This window comes from Chrysemys picta, chromosome 24, assembly GCF_011386835.1.
Source record: "Chrysemys picta bellii isolate R12L10 chromosome 24, ASM1138683v2, whole genome shotgun sequence".
In the NCBI taxonomy this organism is placed as follows: domain Eukaryota; kingdom Metazoa; phylum Chordata; order Testudines; family Emydidae; genus Chrysemys; species Chrysemys picta.
Window position 1 is genome coordinate 12,513,454 of NC_088814.1, and position 21,760 is coordinate 12,535,213.

The 21,760-nt window shown below is 58.1% G+C and overlaps 2 protein-coding genes and 1 long non-coding RNA gene across 8 annotated transcripts in view; 1 reads left to right on the forward strand and 2 right to left on the reverse strand.

The window, feature by feature from the left end:
* The window catches only part of LOC101940807 (alpha-2-macroglobulin-like protein 1), a 51,249-nt gene extending 48,461 nt beyond the window's left edge, over positions 1-2,788 (reverse strand). The window contains exons 1-4 of one of the 3 annotated variants that reach the window (XM_065577456.1): positions 2,521-2,788; positions 1,327-1,516; positions 716-878; positions 190-242 (exon numbers count right to left, since the gene is read on the reverse strand). In XM_065577456.1, the coding sequence (XP_065433528.1) occupies positions 190-242; positions 716-878; positions 1,327-1,516; positions 2,521-2,591 (477 nt within the window). In that variant the 5' untranslated portion in view covers positions 2,592-2,788. Of the gene's footprint in view, positions 1-189; positions 243-715; positions 944-1,326; positions 1,517-2,520 lie in introns of all 3 variants that reach the window. The other 2 variants (XM_065577457.1, XM_065577455.1) reach the window with 2 other exon arrangements.
* A 7,368-nt stretch (positions 2,789-10,156) lies between these two features.
* Positions 10,157-13,447, forward strand: LOC135977301 (uncharacterized). The gene is made up of 2 exons (XR_010594741.1): positions 10,157-10,308; positions 11,682-13,447. It is a non-coding gene; the product is annotated as an uncharacterized LOC135977301 (long non-coding RNA).
* The window catches only part of LOC101941091 (alpha-2-macroglobulin-like protein 1), a 62,385-nt gene continuing 52,975 nt past the window's right edge, over positions 12,351-21,760 (reverse strand). For 3 of the 4 annotated variants that reach the window (XM_065577461.1, XM_065577460.1, XM_065577463.1), the window contains 8 exons: positions 21,287-21,498; positions 20,807-21,022; positions 20,532-20,656; positions 19,543-19,633; positions 17,915-17,983; positions 17,364-17,466; positions 16,651-16,692; positions 12,351-16,307 (listed from right to left, as the gene is read on the reverse strand). In XM_065577461.1, coding sequence (XP_065433533.1) covers positions 16,273-16,307; positions 16,651-16,692; positions 17,364-17,466; positions 17,915-17,983; positions 19,543-19,633; positions 20,532-20,656; positions 20,807-21,022; positions 21,287-21,498 — 893 coding nt within the window. In that variant the 3' untranslated portion in view covers positions 12,351-16,272. Of the gene's footprint in view, positions 16,308-16,650; positions 16,693-17,363; positions 17,467-17,914; positions 17,984-19,542; positions 19,634-20,531; positions 20,657-20,806; positions 21,023-21,286; positions 21,499-21,760 lie in introns of those variants that run through there. The other variant, XR_010594738.1, reaches the window with a different exon arrangement.

Here is a 21,760-nt window from a genome sequence, read left to right on the forward strand (position 1 = left end):
CGCACTTCCAAATGGCACCCCCCACCCAATACCAGACACAAGCATGTACTGGACGGGGGCAAACCACCCATGAAGAGGAATGTCTCATTTCAAACCGGATGAATGGCCTGCCTGGTGTAGACAAACCTAACATGTCTAGTGCTCCAGGGCCCTGTTACCCTGCCCCCAACCCCCACCTCCAGCTCTCACCTTCCGGGTACTGGGAATGAAGTCTTTGTCCAAACTGAGGATTCGAAACTTCACTGGAAAGGAGCAGAGGCAGAGGCAGGAATCAACCCCAGCTTGGTTTGTCTGAGTGAATTCCCAGCTGGGGAAGGTGCCAGCCAGACGCCCCGGGCACTGACGGCCTCTGTGAACCCGCAGAATGGGCCCAGCCCGGGCAGTGCAGCGCCAGCTTCCCCATGCTGCCCTCTGCCAATGAGCCACGGCTCTGCCCTGCATGGCTGGAGGCTGCCAGGGGAGGCCGATCGGTGCCCCCTGCAGTGTCTGTGACATCACCAAGGACGGGCTGAGACCCCAACTTGGTTCCAGACAGGCCACCAAACAGGCATCAGGCTTTGGGCCTCTTCTCCCCTGGGGCCAGGTGCAGATAGGGTCCTAGAAATGAGTGTCCCGAATCCCCCGCTAGGCCCCAAGCCCGACCCCAGAGCCCGGGAGTCCGTCCCAAGGGCCTGAGGCCCCAGGAAACTCGCTCCAACAGCTCCTGCCCTCTCACCTGTCTGTCCTGGCTTGTAGACGGCCTTGTCTGTCTGCACAAAGGTCCCGGGCTGCAGCGCCTGCACCAGCACTTTCTTCCGCTCAGAGAACTGCAGGGCATCTCCCCGGATCGAGACGTGCAGCTTTGCCACTTCCTGCTGCCCCTCGGACGGGGCTGGAACCTGCACACGGGGACCCCCAGCAAGGCCACAGCGGCCAGTAACGGGCCGGTCGTGGCGCAGACCCACTATCGTATGGGGTGGGGGGACAGTAGTGTTTGTGAGACCTTGTTTCCGCCTCCTCCAATCACAGGAACCCTCTCCCCAGCCTGGGGGACCAGGAATGGGAGGGAGCATGAACATGGGGCGCTCGATGGAGTTGGAAGCCAGGGCGCTCTCTGTACCCCCCACCCCATCCCCGCTCCCCCCGTCTCTCGCTGCTGCGGGATGGGCTTGAGTTCTGTGGCTACAGCTGCCCATTGAGTGACCAGCCCCGTGCCCATGGCCAGTCCCTGAGACCTGCTGTGCCCGGGGCCTGAGGCTGGGCTGGGGCTGCAGACCCGGGGCTGATGGGCTCCGTGCCCATGGCCAGTGCCCAGGGCCGTGTCGATGGCTGCGGGTGGGGGCTCACCTGGAAGCGCACGTTCTCGTGCAGACGGGATTCCTGGACCTCTCTCTCCAGCAGGGTGATAGCGCTGGGCCCATCCCCCCTCTCCAGCCGGACGCTCACCCGGACGGTCTCATTGAGGTCGCTGAGATGAACTGACACCGTCCCCGTGTGCGGGTGGTAGAGCACAGCTGGGCTCACCACCACATAGTGCCTGAGGAGGGGAAAGCACCGGGGGCAGTGGGGGAGGGGGATGGGAGGGGACAGCCCAGAGCCTCCCCCAGGACCGGGGGTGACTCCCGATTTCTGAGTGTCCCTCCTTCTGGGGCCAAAGCTGGGTCGACGGTGCTGGAGACTGATTCGTTTCACAAGGCTCCCCTGCTCCTTCCCCCACCCCAGCCTGCCTCTCGCGCACCTGGAGGGGCCTTGGGGGTGCAGAGAGGGGCTCAGTCCCCATCCATCCCCGGCCTCTCGGCTGCTCGGTCTGCCCAGAAGGGGGCAGCTAGTGGAGCTGAGAGTGAGCAGAGACCCCTGTGCACGGCGGGGGGTGGCTGGGGCTGTACTGAGCACCTGAGCCCTTTGCAGCCAGTAACTGGCTTAGATACAACCCCACCCCACCCCCAGCTCAGTCTGCACCCCGGGGCCTCCGCACATTCTCACAGGAACCCTTCGGCGTTTGCACCTTCGGGCACTCCCCGGTTCTGGCTGAGACGTTCATTTAACGCACTGGGTTCGTCGGTAATTACTGTTCTATTTCACTGGTGCTTAGAGGCCCGGCCCAGCCTGGTCCCTCTGCACTGGGGCTGGACAGACCCGCAGGCAGAGACAGGCCGTGGCCTGAGGAGGTGACAGGCTGATGGGAGCTGGCGGTCGCAGAGGATCATCACCCCATGGTACAGAGGGGAGCTGAGGCTCAGAGGGTCGGTGTCTGGCCGGGGCGCACAGGGCGTCTGTGGCAGAGCTGGGCACTGAACCCAGCTCTCCACACCCCAAGCCACTGCCTTAATCACAGCCACCCTCCCCTGGCACTTGGAGGGGCAGGACCAGGGGGGCCCAGGAGGGACCCAGCATCAGGGACTGAGCTCCCAGGGGAGAATGGGATCCCTCAGTTTCCGATCAAGCAGCCCCCTGATCGGTGCCCTCGGCTGCTTCCAACTCCCCCCCCCCCCACGCACCGCCCACCACGTGGACAGACAGACAGACACGGACAGGGCTTACGGCTCTGCAGACGTCCCAGCTGTGAGGTGCAGGAGGAGCAGCAGGCAGGCCGGGGTTACTGGGGCCCCCATTCCTGGGGTGCAGGCAGACGGGCAGGCACAAGGGGACACACACACGTCACCCCCCTCTGGGTCCTTCTTCCTCCCTCTCCCCCCACGCTCTGTGCTGGAGACCAGCCTGCTCTGCCCTGATACAGACTCCGGAGCCGGAGCTTCGCTTTGATCCGGGGTAAACAAGGGCCGTGTCAGGTCTCTGGCTGGGGCTGGGGACGCAGCCAGGACAATATTTACCCACCACCCCCAGCTACTGGATTCGAGGCTCTGGCCCCTCGCATTGGTTACATGGCAGGGGGTGGGACCCCTCTGGGGTTGGTGGTGGTGCAGTAGCCGGGATGCTGGGAAAGCCCTGGCAGGAGCAGGGGGGAGGAGCTTGCTGAGAAATGAGTTTGTAACCCCTCTGCCAGGTGGGGCCGGCAGGAACCAGGGCCGGGTTCAATATCTAGAGGTTCCTTTTCAACAAAACAATACAGAACCGGCTCGAGCCCCCACCCAGTAACCTGGGGAAATTACACCCCACCCCTAGGTGCTTATGGGAGGCAATACTGCCCCACTCGCAAGCACAGAGTCTGAGTGTAGAAAGGAAACGTTTAATGAATGAAGTCACCTGACAATAATTAGGGGAAATGCCACAAGCAGGATTCATAGACATAGAACTGTGAGCAGGACGCCGACCCCAGAGTGCCTGGGGCCGAGTCTTCTGCCTTCTGCCTCATGTTCCTGAGTTCTACAGCCACAGCTCCTGTTCTGTGCCCCTCTCTGCTCCCTCACCCCACCCCACTCACAGTGGTTGTCCGGGTCAGTGAGGACCCAGGGTTCAGAGGTGCAGCTGTGTGAGTTCACCTCCCACCCCAGGAAGAAGGCACCTTGCTTGCTCTGCCATCTGAGCACTTGTGCTGGCTGGCCGCCTCGCCAGAACACCAAACACCAAAATAAAAGTCATATAATTCAAATGAAAATCCAGGATTACAACTGGAATGCAGAGTCTTGGTTACCAAGTATTTGTAACTTAACTTCCATGTGTTTAGGAAATGCTGAACAGTTCTTTTGGGGTTTTTTTCTGTATGGTAGTTTAAATAAATAACCAAAATAAGTGAAACTGGTGTGATTATATTGCATTATTTTGACAAAAAATATGCCGAATGTTTTGATGCAGAATTTTGGGTGTTTTGGTGCAGAATTCCCCTAGGATAAGAGACTCTTTAATTTAGCTGAGAAAGGCATAATACGATCAAATGGCTGGAAGTTGAAGCTAGACAAATTGAGACTGGAAATATGATGAACATTTTTCACATGGAGGGTAATTAACCAGTGGAACAATTTACCCAGTGTTGTGATGAATTCTCCATCACTGGCAATTTTGAAATCAAGGTTGGATGTTTTCCTATAAGATCTGGTCTAGGAATTATTTTGGGGGAGTTCTCAGGCCTGGGTTATGCAGGAGGTCAGACTAGATGATCACAATGGTCCCTTCTGTCCTTGGAATCTATTACGCTATGAATATTTGCTGCCAAAATCTCTGTACATTGCATCTGCACTGAGAACGCTCCAGCCCTGGTCTCTTCCATCCACACTGAATATAGGATCATTGGGACTGGCTGGGTCCTGCAGGGAGACTCACAAGGGAGCTCTGGATTTGGGAAGAGGGGGAAGGGAGAGGGCTGGTCTGTCACACCCAAGCACAGATACCGGCACTGCAGACACCTACACAGTGAGGCTGCAGCCTGCTTGCCCTGGCTTGGTGTCAGCTCCAGGGATGCAGAGATCTGGCCCCAGGTCACTGCCCCTTGCTGGTTTACCCTCAAATATTTACCTGTCCTCGGGGACGGTTCAAAGATAACAGGGATTTCAGCACCACCAGGCAGACAGGGCCCTTGGGGCTGGTGAAGCCGGGGGTGGGAGACCCCTGCCTGGGGGAGAGTGATTCAGGAAGGGGGTGAGCGTCAGGCATCAGGCCTGGGGCCCGTATCCCTTAGATCGGCGTCTGTGGAACAGCTCAGGTCTCTGTCATGGCCAGTCCTGGCATCACAGAGCCCCATTCTACCCTCGGTCACAGCTGGGCATCCTGAGACAGCCCCAGCCAATGACCCAAACAGGCTCCGCAGCCCCAGTGTGGTCTGGGCACAGCTGCGGGAGCGTCTCCCAGAGCAGCATTCGCCCCCCGGAAATCAGAGCTGGGAACGAACGACTGGGGACAGCGCGTCCTGCCCCTCCCGACCCGGCCCTGTCCCCGGTCAGTGCAGGGCTTTCCCAGGGCTGGCTTGAAATGACTCAGGGGATGGGTCTGCAGTGCCCCCTGCTGACCAGGCGAATGGCTCTCACGGGGAGATGATGGGAGCCACGTTCTATGATGTCCAGTGAGGGCCCAAGCGAGTGGCAGGGGGGAGTGGGGCACTCAGTGAATGTGGGTCACAGCGACACAGCGCTGGCCTGAGAGACAGAGCGCACCATGGACTCCCCAGAGCAGCCCCACTGCTGCTCCCCGAGGGTTGGCAGGTTTAGCTCCTTCTCATTCCTGCTTCCTAGGGGCCCCTCTCCCAGAGGCTGTTCGCTTCCAGCCTTTCTGGCCAGAGCAAAGAGAGAGAAGATCCCCAAGGCAGAAGTGTGGGGCAGGAGGCTGCTAATGGAGCTGACACAGAACCCCTGGGCGGCTGTTAGTTAGGGCGGTGGGAGGGGGCTCGTCTGCACCCCAGGGACGGGGTCGGGCCCCATCGTCTGGACCAGTCTCCTCAGGGCGTGTTAGCGAAACGCAGCAATGACGCCAGCTTGGGAGGAGCTGCAAAGAGCAGGGAGGACAAGAACTTACCCGACGGGACCTGGCCCGAGTCGGGGGATGGGCAGGAAATGAGAGAAACACGATTCAGCTCAGAAACTGACACTAATACGCCAGGGCCAAGAGAACCCGACCCAGCCGGGTCCAGCCAGGTTTGAACGCTGCCCCCTCCTGAGACATCTCCCGTCCGCCAGGGCTTTCTCCCCACAGGCCCCACGTGCCCAGCTGTATCTCAGGGTTCACCACCTCCACTGTGGGCTCTCCCGCCTCGCCCCCCAGCCCTGGGAGCCTCCTGTCTAACGAGGGACCCCACAGGGCCTAGAGAACACGGCTCCATCCCCATGTGCCTCCCCCTCCACACACGGACTGAAGAGACTCCAGGAACCTGGGGGGATCCACAATCAGAGCAGAGGGTCCCCGTAAAGGGAAAACAGAGCTGGTGGGACACGAGCCCACGGGGGCTGCGCAGGGACCCACTGCTCTCTTGCGCTGTCTCCGTTTGATCTGCTCTGCGGTTTTCAGCTGCGTCTCCAAGGCTCAGGTCGTGCTGAGCCAGCCCTGGGACTGACACATTCACAACTGAATTCCGTCTCCAGGCTTCACACCGCAGCGTCCAGTATGTGCTGAGTGTGCAACGTCCCTCTGTGTGTTTGAACCTTCAGCACAGGCTGCTACTCCTTGCGCCACGGCATTATGTTCAGTGGCAGCAGGAGCAGGTTGTTGTCCTGGGTGGGTGATGGGCTATTGGGCTCAGTGGGCTGGGTGGGACAGAGGTCCTGCTCCATGTGATCCCCCAGAGGTGCCATGGGCCGCTGGAGCCATGTTCTGTGCCCAGTGAGGGAAGCCCACACCTCTTGCTAGAGCAGCTCCCACTTGTTCCCAGGACAGGAGCTGGAGCTGCTGCTTTGGGGGTGGCGGCAGGAGGCGGCACTGTGGGAGGTTCGAGTTCAGTGATATTCTGGCAGGAACACAAGTGCCGGAGAGGAAATGGGGATTGTTCTGAACAGTTTATGTCAGTGGTTCTCCACCTGTGGCCCGAGGACAAACGGGGGCTGGCAAACTAGGTCTAAGGAGTCCGGGAAAGGCCGTCATTCCCACATAACAGTGGTTTTCAACTTGTGGTCTGCAGCCCCCTGGGCGTCCGCAGACTCTGTCTAAGATTTCCAAGGGGGTCCGCACCTCCATTCAAAATGTTTTAGGGGTCCCCAAATGAAAAAAGATAGAAACCCTGGGGTTTCTATGGGCATGGCTACACTGGAAACTTCAAAGCGCTGTCGCGGGAATGCTCCCACGGCAGCGCTTTGAAGTGCGAGTGTGATCGCGCGCAAGTGGTCGGAGAGAGCTCTCCCAGCGCTCCCGGTAATTCACCTCCACCCGGGGATTAGCTCCCAGCGCTCAGAGCCTGTCTACACTAGTGCTTTAAAGTGGTCAGACTTGCTGTGCTCGGGGGGGGGGGGGTGATTTGTCACCCCCCTGAGCCAGCAAGTTAGAGTGCTATAAAATATAAGTGGAGACAAGCCCTGTCTAAGCAATATCTGAATGGAATCTGGTGGAACAAAGAAAAGCCAATTCTCCAGCCTGAGGGCCGAATATCAATGACCCACCGCAAACGATGGTGGGGTGAGAGCATCTCAAAGAAAAGACTGCAAGAGGATTTTATTATGGAAAGGGTCAGGCAGCCTAAATAGAGGGGCTGCTATTAGCTCCCCCTATAAACGTCACGGGGAACAGGAATTAAATACCACCAGCTCTGTTAGTGTAACGTTATCGTTACAGAAACCAGGCCCGGGCAAAGAGAAGGAGAAATGCCTTTTTTTGACTGCCCTCTTGCTTTACACAGGATAATACCGTCTTTCAATATGGGAGCACTTCCTATTCCCCAAATATTAAAGTCCAGTTCTCCTGCCCCCTTAGCCCTTGTCTACACTACCAAGTTTCTGCACAATAAAGCAGCTTTCTGCGGTGTAACTAGCGAAGTGCACATGCTGCAAAGCCACTTAGCTGCTCTGTAACAAACCCACCCCGCCGAGAGGCGTACACCTTTCTGCGCCAGGGCTACAGTGCCGTGGTGCTAGTGTAGACACCCTGGTCGATTGCAGCGCTGCGATTGGCCTCGGGGTGGTGTCCCACAACGCCTGTTCTCGCCTCTCTGGTCAACAGTTTGAAGTCTACCACCCTGCCCTCAGGTGATGAACCGTGAGCCCCACCCCTTAAATTCCTTGGAAATTTTGAAAGTCCCGTTCCTGTTTGCTGGGTAACGCATGCAGTGGTCTCAGCACATATTTCCAGGTGGCCATGCCTGCTCCACACACCAGGTGATCCCCCGCTTGGAGCAATGCCGAGCTGCTGGGCCTCATCGGCATTTGGGGAGAGTCCAGTCCCAGCTGCACTCCAGCCATAGGAATTATGATACCTATGGACAGGGCCGGCACCAGGCACCCAAGCACATGCTTGGGGCGGCACCTGGTAAGGGGCGGCGGGGGGAGCGCGGCGCGGCATTCCGCGGGGGGGGGGGGGGCGCTTCGGTGGCGTGGCCCAGCGCTCGGCGGGGGGGGGGGCAGCACGGGGCTCGGCGCTCGGGGGGGGTGTTCCGGCGGCGCGGAGCTCGGCGGGTGGGGGGGCAGCACAGGGCTCGGCGCTCGGGGGGGGGGTTTCCGGCGCTTGGCGCTCGGCGGGGGGGCAGTGCGGGGGGGGCGGTGCTCTGGGGGGGGGCGGGCTCCGGCGGCGCGGAGCTCGGCGGGGGGGGCAGCACGGGGCTTGGCGCTGGGGGGGGGGTTCCGGCGACGCAGAGCTCAGCGGGGGGGGCAGCACGGGGCTCGGCGCTCGGGGGGGGTTCCGGCGCTCAGCAGAGGGGTGGTGCGGGAGGGCAGTGCTCTGGGGGGGGGGTTCCAGCGGCGCTCGGCGGGGGGCCTCGGGGGGCGGCGCTTTTTTTTGCTGCTTGGGGCAGCAAAAAAGCTAGAGCCGGCCCTGCCTATGGACAGCTTTCACGATGCATGACAGAAAGGGGCAGGACCAGGACACACTGCAGTGCAGGGTCCAGGGCCGGCTCCAGGCACCAGCCCACCAAGCATGTGCTTGGGGTGGCGCCTGGAGGGGGGCAGCGCGGCGGGGCCCCAGCCAGGCTCACCGCCCTCTCCCCGGTGCTCTGGCCAGTCGGGGAGAGCAGCCCCGGCCGGGCTCACCGCCCTCCCCCCAGCTCTCCGGCCGGTCGGGGAGAGCGAGGCCCCGGCCGGGCTTGCTGCCCTCTCCCCGGCGCTCCGGCCAGTCGGAGAGAGCGGAGAACCCCGGCTGGGCTCTCCGCCCTCCCCCCGGCGCTCTCGGCGGTCGGGGATTGCGGGCCCGCGGCCGGGCTCGGCACCCTCCCCTGCCGCGCTGGGAGGGACGGGGGGCGGCGGGTGGCTTTTTTGCCTAGGGTAGCAAAAAAGCTAGAGCCGGCCCTGCCTATGGACAGCTTTCACGATGCATGACAGAAAGGGGCAGGACCAGGACACACTGCAGTGCAGGGTCCAGGGCCGGCTCCAGGCACCAGCCCACCAAGCATGTGCTTGGGGTGGCGCCTGGAGGGGGGCAGCGCGGCGGGGCCCCAGCCAGGCTCACCGCCCTCTCCCCGGTGCTCTGGCCAGTCGGGGAGAGCAGCCCCGGCCGGGCTCACCGCCCTCCCCCCAGCTCTCCGGCCGGTCGGGGAGAGCGAGGCCCCGGCCGGGCTTGCTGCCCTCTCCCCGGCGCTCCGGCCAGTCGGAGAGAGCGGAGAACCCCGGCTGGGCTCTCCGCCCTCCCCCCGGCGCTCTCGGCGGTCGGGGATTGCGGGCCCGCGGCCGGGCTCGGCACCCTCCCCTGCCGCGCTGGGAGGGACGGGGGGCGGCGGGTGGCTTTTTTGCCTAGGGTGGCAAAAAAGCCAGAGCCGGCCCTGGCAGGGTCAAAGTGAAGGAGCTGCGGAACGCCTATCACAATGTGCGGGAGGCAAACCACCACTCCGCTGCTGTGCCCACGAATTGCTGGTTCTAAAAAGAGCTGGACGTGATACTCGGCGGCAAGCCCACCTCCACTGCGAAGGCCACTGGGGCTACTTCGGTGGTTCGTGTGCCTCAAAGCAGACTTTACAAGGGGAATGTCAAGATACAGTCACATGATGAGGTGTTGCCAGGTGTCACTACATTTTAGAAAAAGTGTCTTCAAAAAGACACTTCTTACATTCATATTTTTCCCTTTTTGTACAGGATGGCACAGTGCACCTCATGTTACCCTAACATCCTGTGTAGCTCCATTAGCATCTGTGGCATAGGTGGCGGGTGAAGTTTCTCCAGGGGGAAGCTAGCTCCCTGTCCTGCCTCTTTGCCCGCAGCCCCGGCACCACTCCCCGCATCCCTCCTCACCCTCCCACCCCCGCGAGAGAGGGGGAGTGAAGAGGGGCATGGCAAGGACCTCTGGAGGGGGCGAGGGCGGGGGGTGGAGTGGAAGAGAGAAAGAAGATTCACCAGGTACCAGCAGCAGGTGTTGGGAGCCTCAGGGAAGGGGCAGGGAGGGGAAGAGGCAGGGCCATCACAGCCCAGGTGTCTGGCAGCAGCGGCTGTGCCCCAGAAGGCTTAGCCTTGCCACCCTATTATACCCACTGCCCATGCAGTGGGGCTACAGGAGTTATTGAGAACAGGCTATAACCCATTGAGTGGCATATGCACTCACATTTAAGAAGGACACTGAAGGCCAGTATAGCATACTAGCAACATTTCTGTTCAAAAGATAGAACATTCACACATCTTACCCCTTGTCCACAAATCCATGCACTGCATTCCTGAGAGCAGGAGGAGGAAATCCTGGCTGAGGATGTGGAGGGAGAGGAGGACCCAGAGGCAGAGGACGATTCGGAGGTCAGATATACATGCAGCCAGGAGCTCTTCTCTGCCCCGGAGGAGGCTAGCCAGGCACAGCTCAGCGAAATGCGAACAGGAGAGGAGGCCCCTGGTAAGTGGCTTTGATTTGGGGAATCGCTGAAGTGAGTGGTTGGGGGCAGGAGGGTTGCAAAAAGCAGGCTTGTGTCTGTATGATGCACGTACCACCACATGCCTCGTCTGAGCGGCGGAACAGGGTGTTGATTGACTCCCTCACTTCACGGGAATCTGCCTCAGAGATCTCCACGAAACTCTCCTGGAGACACTGGGCAACCCGCTGCCACGGGTTCTTTGGCAGAGCTGCTTTGTTTCTTGCCCCATTAAGGGTAACTTTCCTGCACCACTCTGCTGTCAGGGGGAAACGGGCATTGCTGCACACAGGCGAGCTGCATAAGGGCCAGGGCGGAAGCCGCAGTCTTGGAGACGACCCTCCCTTGATTCCCTGCTCACCCATCTTCTATAATGAACACAGCCCGTGGAAAATGTGGGCACAGGAATGATGATAAGGCCCCCCCTACAGTTCTGGCTCTCCCCAAGAGCCACGTGTCCAGTGGACAGTACGGTCCTGGAACACTGATTTCCCCTGCCCCTGTGGTTACTCACCAGTTTGGGGGTCTTGTGGCTCAGGTGTGCTTGCCTGGGGTCAGCCAGTTACTGACAGGTATGTGAATAGTGGCTGTGTTTTAAATCACTGAATCAGTGGTCCATGCAGTGGCGTATTATCACCTAGGCAAACAAGGCCTAGGTCTAGGGTAGCAAATTTGCAGGGGCGGCAAATTTGCTCACGCCCCCTCCCCAACTCCACCCCTTCCCCAAATCCCCAGCCCGCCCCCTCCCCCAGGCGCGCCATGCTTTCCTCCTTCCACCTCCCTCCCAGGCTTGCCACGCGAAAGCGCTGGGAGGGAGGGAGAAGCGAGTAGCAGCAAGCTCACAGGAGGCGAAGCAGAGGTAAGCTGGGGCCCGCGGGCACAGGGAGTAACCCGGGGGGGCCGGGAACCTCTCCCCAGCCCAGCTCACCTCTGCTCCACCGCCGCCATCCCCCGAGAGCGCCGCAACTCCCCTTCTCCCCTCTCCCTCCCTCCCAGGCTTGCCGCACGAAAGTGCTGGGAGGGAGGGAGGGAGGAGAAGCGAGTAGTGTCGCGCTCGGGGGATAGCAGAGGTGAGCTGGGGCCAGTGGGCACAGGGAGTAACTCTTGGGGGGGGCAGGGAACCGCTCCCTGCCCCAGCTCACCTCCACTCCACCTCCGCCATCCCCCGAGCACGCCACAACTCCCCTTCTCCCCACTCCCTCCCAGGCTTTCCGCGCGGGAGCAGAGGTGAGCTGACAGCCGGGGGGAGGCGACAATTTTTTGAGGGCCTAGGGGCGGCAAATTTGTTAATCCGCTACTGGGTCCGTGTGTTACAAACAATACTGCTTCGGTAAAATGCTGCATTTTGGCTTCACAGATATGACCTGGGGAGTCCAGCCTCCTTCTTTGTGATCACCGGCTGAACGGCTGCGCAGAATTAGAAAACAGCCACGAAGAACTAAAAAGGACTTTCTGTGTGATGTCATGATGCACTCCGCAGCCGAAAAACAAGAATTGAAGTAGTGGTGGGACAGCGAGAAGAGGGACCGAAAGGAGAACGCAGCGCGCCAGAACGAAGCCACGGAGCGGCTCTTAAACGTTATGGAGTGCCAAGTGGACATGCTCTAAGCACTACTAGCACTGCAAACTGAGCAGCTCCGCACCCGCCCTCCCCTACAGCCGCTGTCACAAAACTCTTTCCCATGCTCCCCCCAGACACCGCCAACACACCCTTATCAACCTCCTGGCTCCAGTCTGTACCTGCTGCATTCCACTCCTGCCCATCACAATTCAGCCCTGCAGACTCCCACTACCCACTGCACTCAACACCCGTCCCTCTGCAGTTTAGCCCTGGTGAAGTACAGTACCCGCTGCACTGTACTCCAAGGGAGAAGGTTGCATATGATACCTGGATGTACACAAATCTTTAACCATCCCGGGATCCCACCTCCTCCTGGGACCCTCCCTTCCCCCATCCCCCACAGTGCTGATGTGGGGTTTTTTGTTTGTTTCTCTCCTCAGGTTGTTGTTTTTTTAAAAAGAGTTGTTTTGGTTTGAAATCAATCTTTATTCCATTAATTGAAAGCAAACAGAGCCCTGCAAAGCAACAGGCAATTTTCTTAAACCTTCATAGTGCATCGTCTGCACCTGTTACAATCACCTCCTAGCATTACAAGCACTGCACTCCCGAACATAGCAACAAATATTAGTGGCTTTTAGATTCAAATTGCTGCCTCAGGGCATCCCTGATCCTTATGGCCCCGCACTACACCCCTCTAATAGCCCTGGTCTTTGGCTGTTCAAATTCAGCCTCCAGGCACTGAGCCTCAGCGGTCCAGCCCTAAGTGAAGCTTTCACCCTTCCCTTCACAAATATTGTGGAGTGTACAGCACACGGCTATAAGCATAGGAATATTGTCATCGGACAGGTCCAGCCTCCCATATAGGCAGTGCCAGCAAAAGCACACTCAACAGTCATTCTGCACTTGCTCAGCCTGTTGTTGAAACGCTCCTTGCTGCTGTCAAGGTTCCCCATGTCATAATTATAAAGGGAAGGGTAACAACCCTCCTGTGTACAGTACTATAAAATCCCTCCTGGTCAGAGACACCAAAATCCTTTTACCTGTAAAGGGTTAAGAAGCTCAGGTAACCTGGCTGACACCTGACCCAAAGGACCAATAAGGGGACAAGATACTTTCAAATCTTGGTGGGGGGAAGGCATTTGTTTGTGCTCTTTGTTTTGGGTGTGTTCGCTCTTGGGACTGAGAGGGACCAGACATCAATCCAGGCTCTCCAAATCTTCTGAACAAGTCTCTCATATTTCCAATTTGTAAGTAACAGCCAGGCAAGGCGTGTTAGTTTTATCTTTGTTTTCTCAACTTGTAAATGTTCCTTTGCTAGAGGGAGGTTTATCCCTGTTTTGCTGTAACTTTGAACCTAAGGCTAGAGGGGGTTCCTCTGGGCTCTTTGAATCTGATTACCCTGGAAAGTATTTTCCATCCTGATTTTACAGAAATGATTTTTTTCCTTTTTCTTCAATTAAAATTCTTCTTTTAAGAACCTGATTGATTTTTCATTGTTTTAAGATCCAAGGGTTTTGGATCTGTGTTCACCAGGACTAATTGGTGAGGGTATACTCTCAAGCCTACCCAGGAAAAAGGGTGTAAGGACTTGGGGGGGGGGGGAATTAGTCTCAAATCTGCCCAGGAAAGGGGGGGTTAGAGACTTGGGAAATATTTGGGGAAAGGCAGAGTTCCAAGTGTCTCTTCCCTAAGATTTGGAACATGCTTGGTGGTGGCAGCTTACTGTTAACCTAAGCTGGTAAATAAGCTTAGGGGCTTTCCTGCGGGTCCCCACATCTGTACCCTAGAGTTCAGAGTGAGGAAGGAACCCTTGACACCCCGCCTATGGCTTCATAAGCCACAGCATTAAGGGGTAGGCAGGGTCTCCCAGGATCACAATGGGCATTTTGACTTCCCCTACGGTGATCTTCTGGTCCGGGAAGAAAGTCCCTGCTTGCAGCTTCCTGAACAGGCCAGTGTTCCGAAAGATGCGTGCGTCATGCACCTTTCTGGACCAGTCTGTGTTAATGTCTGTGAAAAACCCACAGTGATTCACAAGCGCCTGAAGAACCATAGAGAAATACCCCTTCTGATTAATGTACTCGGTGGCTAGGTGGTCTGGTGCCAGAACTGGAATATGTGTGCCATCTATCGCCCCTCCACAGTTAGGGAAGCGCATTTGTGCAAAGCCATCCACAATGTCACGCATGTTGCCCAGAGTAATGGTCTTTCAGAGCAGGATGCGATTAATGGCCCTGCACACTTGCATCAACACGAGTCTGACGGTCGACTTTCCCACTCTGAACTGGTTAGCGACTGATCGGTAGCAGACTGGAGTAGCCAGCTTCCACAAAGCAATAACCATGCGCTTCTCCAAAGACAGGGCAGCTCTCATTCTCGTGTCCTTGCGCCACAGGGCTGGGGCAAGCTTATCACACAGTCCCATGAATGTGGCTTTCCTCATCCAAAAGTTCTGCAGCCACTGCTCGTCATCCCAGACATGCATGACGATGTGATCCCACCACTGAATGCTTTCCCGCGCCCAAAAGCAGCATTCCACTGTGGTCAGCACCTCCGGGAATGCCACAAGCAATCTCGTGTCGTGGCTACTACACGTGGCGAGATCAATGTCGCACTCCTCTTGCCTTTGTAGTTAAGGAATAACTCCACTGCCACTCGTGACACGTTATCGAGAGCAAGCAGCATATTGGTCAGCAGTGCGGGATCCGTTCCTGCAGACGGAAGAGGCAGAGCGCGCAGAACACAAACCGTTGAAAGATGGCGCCAAATGCGGACGGAAGCACAGGGATTGCTGGGACGCGAAGCAATGCATCACGGGTCATTGGGACAGGACCCAGGATGCCCTGCGACCCCTCCACCTTCCCACAATTCTTAGCGTCAGAAGAGGAAGAGATGCTCAGTGGGAATAGCTGTCCAGAGTGCACTGCTCCAAATACTGCTGCAAGTGCCTCAAGTGTGAACACGCTATTGCGCAGGCAGCTGAAGGTGTGAACACACAACCGCAGTTTCCCTTCAGCGCTTTCTGAGCGGTGATGGAACCGCCGGTGATGTAACTCTGCCAGTGTAGACATACCCTTAGACAGGCACGTGCAGCCCTCTGGGACGTATTTGTGCCTCCTTTCCAACTGAGACTGAGCTTGTGATCGTGACTCTTTGGTGAATCTTTCACACACTGGCCTTGGGGAAAGCCCCTGCACCTACAAACTGCATCAGGTGCCTTTAACATCTGCACACAGGAAAATGAGCTTCCTGCTTTTAAAGGGGACCTGCAAAAAGTTCTTGCTTCTTTACGATGGATAGGGAGGGTCTGAACAGTCTATGGATTTATTTTTCTTGCTTCTTATTTACCCTGTAAGTATCAGGAATGTCAAGTCTGCTCTGCCCTGGGGTCTCTGGAGGACTGGCTGGGTATCCCACAGCATGTACATTTGGCTCTCATGCCGTGGTTGACTGGGGATAGACCGTTCACACAGATCGCCTTTCCCCATTGTTCATTGGTCCGTGGAATTAAACAGATGGTAACAAAACACAAACAGAACAAGCAAGAGTTGTAAGGAGTTGGACAAGCTATTCCTCCCTCTCTTAGAACTTGGCTTTTAAAATCAGTTTAGTCCAACCCATGCAAGCAGGTAGAGGTGCTCCTGTCGGTCTGAGAGAAGAGTTGATTCTGGTTTAGCTTCAATTCCTAATTGATTGAACCTAAACTAAAATAACCCTCCTTCACACCACAATAAGTGCATCCACACCGGGGTTTTCACAGGTGTAAGTAAACTGGTTTCAAAACTAATTTCAGTTCAACTGGTTCCATTTTCATGTAGACATGTGTAACGAGGGCAGCTCTGCCAGCTGGGGCTGGAACCTGGGGGGCTGTCGCTGACGCTGCCTCCCCAGGGTTAAAGCCAAACCCCACAGCAATGACCGAAGGGCTGGGGAAGGGGACAGAGCCACGGTCCCAGGATCTCGCTGCTCTAAGGATGCACAGGAGCCGTGTGAGGAGCAGCAGCAGGGCAGGCACAAAGCGACAAAACAGCCTCACAAAGAGGAGGGTTTTTGTATTTTGTTTTACACTGAACCTGCTGCTCCAGGCAGGACGGGCAGCAAACCCCAGGGGTCCCCACTGCAGCCACTGGTCCCCGCCTGTGACAGACAGCTGGGATCACGCGGGTCAGTCTGGAGGCTGAGAGATGGGAGAGCAGGTGGGATGTTTGCAGAGCGAATGGGGAGGAGTTGGCTGAAGAAGGTGCTAAGGGGGATAGTGCAGCTGGTTCGGGGAAGAGCAGCAGCTGAGACGAGGCCTGTCCGTGCCCCCCCGATCCCGGGGTGTCGGCTGCTGGCGCAGGGCTCTCAGGATGGGAGGGGAGAGGGCTGCCCAGCAGGGGAGGGGGCTTCAGCGGGAATTTTCCATCGTGTCGGCGTCAGGGGCTTTAAACAAACACAAACATCCCCTGAGATGGGATCAAAATCACCCCCCCACACACACACACCCGGCAGACACCTGTAGACAGGGCCCCCTAGAACTCTCCCAAACCCCACAAAGACTGTCCCCTCAGAGTCACCCCCCGCCCTCAAGACAGATTCCCTTGTGCCCCACATAGACCCTTCTCCCAAGATGTCTCTCCCCCCACACACATGGTCCTGGTGGGTTCCATGCTCCCAGCTCCCGTCCTTTGCCCTCTACAACACACACAGACCTCTCCGGCCCATGGACTCCCCCCAACCATAAAGTTGTAGGGACTGGAGTTGTGTGTGGGTGCATCACACCTACCTGAGCCACAGGGGGCGCTGTACTCAGCCTCTGTGTGTTCACCTGTAACAGCAAGGGATGTAAGGAATGGAGGAGAGACCCAGTGGGGGGATGAGAACCCCTCCCCCTAATCCCACACAGGCAGAGTCCAGCCCCAGGGGATCCCTGCTGTAGGTCTGAGCCCTACAAAGGAGTGGGAGATTGCCCCCAGCTGTCTGAGTGGGGCTGTGCGCTCTCTCCCATCCCCCATCTCCAAGTAAATCAGATGGGCCCAGCAATCACTACTGAGTCACCCCTCAGAACGCTCATGGAAACCGTCCTGTCACCTCCTGCACCCAGCACAAAGGGTTCTGGGGGCGTCTGAGGAGCTGGATGGCAGGGGAAATGTGGGGGGCCCTGAAGGGGCGGGACTCGCCTTCTCTTGCTGGGACGGCCCCAGTTACACCAGCCACACCCTCCCCACTAGCCCGATGAGCACACGTCTCCTGTGTCCCTCGCGATGAGCAACCCCACAGATAGAACCTGGGACGGCTGTGACCTGAGTGGGATTTATGGAAATGGGGCACTTGGCACCTGGGGACATTTCAGTGACCCCACGCCCTGAGTGTGACACAGAGCCCACGAGAACAGCTGTAATGGGGGTGGAGCCAGTGCAGGACATGCCCACCCACCCACTGACTGTGACACAGAGCCTAGAGTAGCTGTAATGGGGGCGGAGCCAGGGCGGGACTCACCCATCTCGTAATAATCGTACAGTCTCACTGGGGCTGCTCTGAGATTCTTCACAGGGAAATCCTGCTCCAGGGAGAAGGTGAAACTCGCCGCTTCCTTCGTCAGCTACCGAGAGAGCGACAGAGCGAGCGCCTGGGCTGAACGTCTGCACTGGCAGCTCGAACCCCCGCCTCCCCGAGGCTCAGCCTGGCCCAGCCGCTTCCCCCTGCCCCCGCAGCCTGGAGCAGTGAGAAAATGCTTCCCCCAAATCCCTGTTCCACCCCCCTACAAAATGTGACCCCCTTTCATCACACTCAGGGCCCAGCTCCAGCCCCCCAACCCTGAGCTCCCCGTCGCTCCGTTCACGGCCCTCCCTGGGGTTTGGCTGAGTCTGGTCCCATCTCCCCGTCCTTTCTGGAAACGGGTCACTTGGAACCAGGGGAGATATCAGTGACCCCACGCCGTGCGTGTGACACAGACCCCAGGAGAGCAACTGTAATGGGGTGGAGCCAGGGCAGGACACGCCCTCCCCGTTCACACCAGGCCCCCGGAGCCCCGAGCCGCCCGCACTCACCTGGTCCAGATAGAGCGTCACCTGGTCATTCTGCACCTTCAGCCACTTCACCAAACGCTGCTTCTCCAGCTAGGAGCAGAGGGAGGAAACAGCTGAGCCAGGAACGGAGGGGCTGGGGCCAGAGTCACTGCTCTGCTGGGGGCTGGAACATGGGGCACCAAACGCCCCCGTGGCCGAGGGGCCTGGCTGCCACCCCCCATGCCAGTCACAGCTGAGCACTGGGTGTCTGCTGGGGGAGAGGCGGGACTGTAGACATGGGCGTTGTGTTGTAGGGGGAGATAAGCAAGGTCAGGGAGTGCTTCTATATCGTGATGCCAACTTTTCCCAAGCTAGCACTAAAAATTTCCCAAATCTGGTGAAAAATTCCCAGATAAAGTTTTTTATTTCAAAATCTCAAAGGAACATAATATGTGTTTTTTTAATAACTATATAATATATATTATATCCAAATTATTCTTATTCGTTCGAGATATTTCACATTTATTATAATTTTTATACATATAGATGTTTTTCAATTTTAAATTTATGTGACTTATACAGTAAATAAAATATTTAACACGTGAGGAGTAGGCTTGAAATTATAGAAAACAATGTATTTTACACAAATTTCACTATTTAAAAAACAAAAGTATTAATAAGGACAGCATGTGGATAGCTCAGTGGTTTGAGCATTGGCCCGCTAAACCCAGGGTTGTGAGTTCAATCCTTGAGAGGGCCACTTAGGGATCTGGGGTAAAAATCTGTCTGGGGATTGGTCCTGCTTTGAGCAGAGGGTTAGACTAAATGACCTCCTGAGGTCCCTTCCAACCCTGATATTCTATGTGCCCTGCAGTGTACTGTACATCAAATATCAGGGGGTAGCCGTGTTAGTCTGTATCTGCAAAAACAACAAGGAGTCTGGTGGCACCTTAAAGACTAACAGATTTATTTGGGCATAAGCTTTTGTGGGTAAAAACCTCACTTCTTCGGATCCACTGTACATCAAAGCTACTTTGAAAAAATAAAAAGTAAACATATGATTATAAAATAAGATACAAAAGCAAACAGAACAAATAACACTCTTTTATATAATTTTCCTTATTATTATAATCTCTGAGTTTTATCCATTTTCCAACTCATGGTCTGAGTCATCACGAGGAACATCATTAATATTTTAACTAGCTTTATCACTGTCATTTTTACTGTACATATTTGTACAATGTAAATACAAGTGCTTAATAGTAATTACAAAATTAGAACATTTCTCTTGCTTTGCTTTCAAAGCTGATGTTATAATTACACTAGAATTGAGTGCTTTGATTGTCATACAGTTTCTTTTTTTGGTTTTTATGTCAGTTACCAGGGAAAAAATTCCCAAGTTGAAACATTTTACTCAAAAATTCCCAGATTTCGGGAAATTTCCCAGGATATAGAAGCACTGGGGTCAGGGCCTGCTCAGTGACTGGATGGGAGACCCAGAGCTGCGCAGTGCCCCACGGCAGGAGGCAGGGCTCTGCGGGGGGAGCTCCCCCTGGGGGTCAGAGCTGCAATCTGTGCTCTCCTGGGGGTCTGGGCTCTTCCCCATGGATCAGCCCCTGGTTTCATGCTGTGTGACTGGCCCGGCCTGTTCTCCTCCCTGGGAAGCTCACCTGCCGCAGGGACCTCTTGACAGGGGTGTAGCCGGACGGCAGCTTGGCCTCGATGATGGCCATGTTGGTGGCTGGGCGCTCCCCGCTGTACCTGCAACAGGAGCCGTGCGCTGAGGTCGGGGTTTGCCCTGGATACAGACCCCAGGGGGATGGAGGGAGCAGGGCCGGCTCTGGCTTTTTTGCTGCCCCAGGCAAAAAAGCCGCCGGCCGCACCCCCACCCCCCCCACCCCCCGCGGCGGCCGGAGCCCTGGGAGGAGGGCGGTGAGCCCCGGCGGGGGCTCCGCTCTCCCCGCGGCGGCCGGAGCCCTGGGAGGAGGGCGGTGAGCCCTGGTGGGGGCTCCGCTCTCCCCCCGGCGGCTGGGGGGAGGGCGGCAGGAGCCCTGGGAGGAGGGCGGTGAGCCCCGGCGGGGGCTCCGCTCTCCCCCCGGCGGCTAGAGCGCAGGGAGCAGGGCGGCGAGAGGGTGGCGAGCCCCAGCCAGGCGGCCGGGGGGAGGGCGCCAGGGGAAGGTCCGTGAGCCCGGCCGTGGCCCCACTCTCCCCGGGGGCCGGAGCGCCGCGCCGCCCCCCTCCAGGTGCCGCCCCAAGCACAAGCTTGGTGGGCTGGTGTCTGGAGCCGGCCCTGGGAGAGGGAGGGGAGGCCTCCCATCTTCTCGGCCCTGCAGGCGTCTCTAATGCCCTCTGCCTGCTCTGGGCTGTGAGCCCCGCTAGCCCCCGGACAGCCCTGAGCTCCCCAGCAAGGGGCCCCGGCCCCAGGAGCTCCTTGGGAGCCGACTGTCCATTAGATCAGCCCCGGGACCAGCCCTTTAGTCCCTGGCACATTCCAAGGGGCCCCTGCCTCTGCCCCGAGCCCTGTGGGGGGGTGGCTCCCCCGGCGATCGATTCCTGCCCTGCCCCGGCCCTGCAGTGGGGCGGCTCTGCCCCGGCCATTTCCCCGCTGCTTGGGGCCTGCCCCTGCCCCTGGACCCGGTGGGGGGGCTGGGGCTCGTACCGGGCGTGCAGCAGGAGGCTGAAGCGGGATCTGGAGGTCTCGGTGCACTCCTTCGGCTCCGTCTCCACCCGCAGGTCAAAGGTCGCGGCGCTCTTTGGGGGCGGCACGTTGTAGCGCAGAGTCAGCTGGGAGACAAGCAAGAGGGTTGGGGCAGAGCCTGCTGCCTCCGCCACAGCAGATCAGAGCCTGGGCCCAGAGCCAGGCGCCGTGGGGCAGGGCAAGGGCACAGCTAGTCACCGCTGGGCCGGCTGGTCCCCAGGGGCTCCTGCACTCACCTGCACAAAAACACAGCCCTTGCCGCTGGCCCGCACCGTGTACTGCCCGGCGATCTCCTGCAGGGCCGCTCGCTGCAGCACCAGCCGGTTGGCATTCTCCACGTGGAATTGCTGCCGGGCCCCGGCCTGGGAGCTCACCGTCACCGACACAGCCCCGCTCGTGCTGTACGTCAGGGCCGCGTATTTGGCCAGGGCCTGCAGGGCGACCACCGTGTCCTGGGGAGGAGAGTCACCGAGCTGCTGTCACGCTCTGGGGAGAGGAGCCCGGCTCAGACTCACTGCAGCAGGATCAGGACCTGCTGGGGCGCTGACACCGGAACCCCGGCTCCCAGCCCCTGAGGGCAGGGGGCTCTGCACCCACAACTTCCTCTCCCAGGTAGGGCTCCAGGTCAGCTGTGGAGATGTAGCCCCTGGGGGGCTCCTGGCCCCTTCCTGCACCAGGGCCTCAGCACTGGTTTGCCCCGAGGGCAGGGGTGTTACCTGCGTGGAGGAGAAGCCCCCAAAGGGGTCCTGCTGCCTGCTGAGCCAGCGGACGATCTGGGCGGCGGTCGTCATGTCAGCAGCGGACACATTGGGCAGGGAGAGATAGGCCAGGAGCACGTAAGCCGTCATCTCCACCTCCGCCAACAGGGCCTGGTTCCTGTAGGGGCTGGGCAGGGCCTTCACCTTCCTCTGCCAGTAGAGCTGTCCCCCTAAGAGAGGGGCCGAGAGAAGGGCAGCCCCACGGCTGCAGTTACAACACAGTGGGTCACCTGTTTGCTTTCCAAAGGGGCCCCAGGGGCTTCCCAGGCCAGAGGGACTCCTGCTCCCCACTGAATGCAGCCACCTCTGGGGCAGGACACTGCAGGTGATTCACAGCGCACAGGAGGGCTACACAAGTGTAACACGACACCCCTGGGTGGGTCGTCAGCAGGGACTGAACCCTGGATCTCTGATTCAAAAACCCTGAGCCTC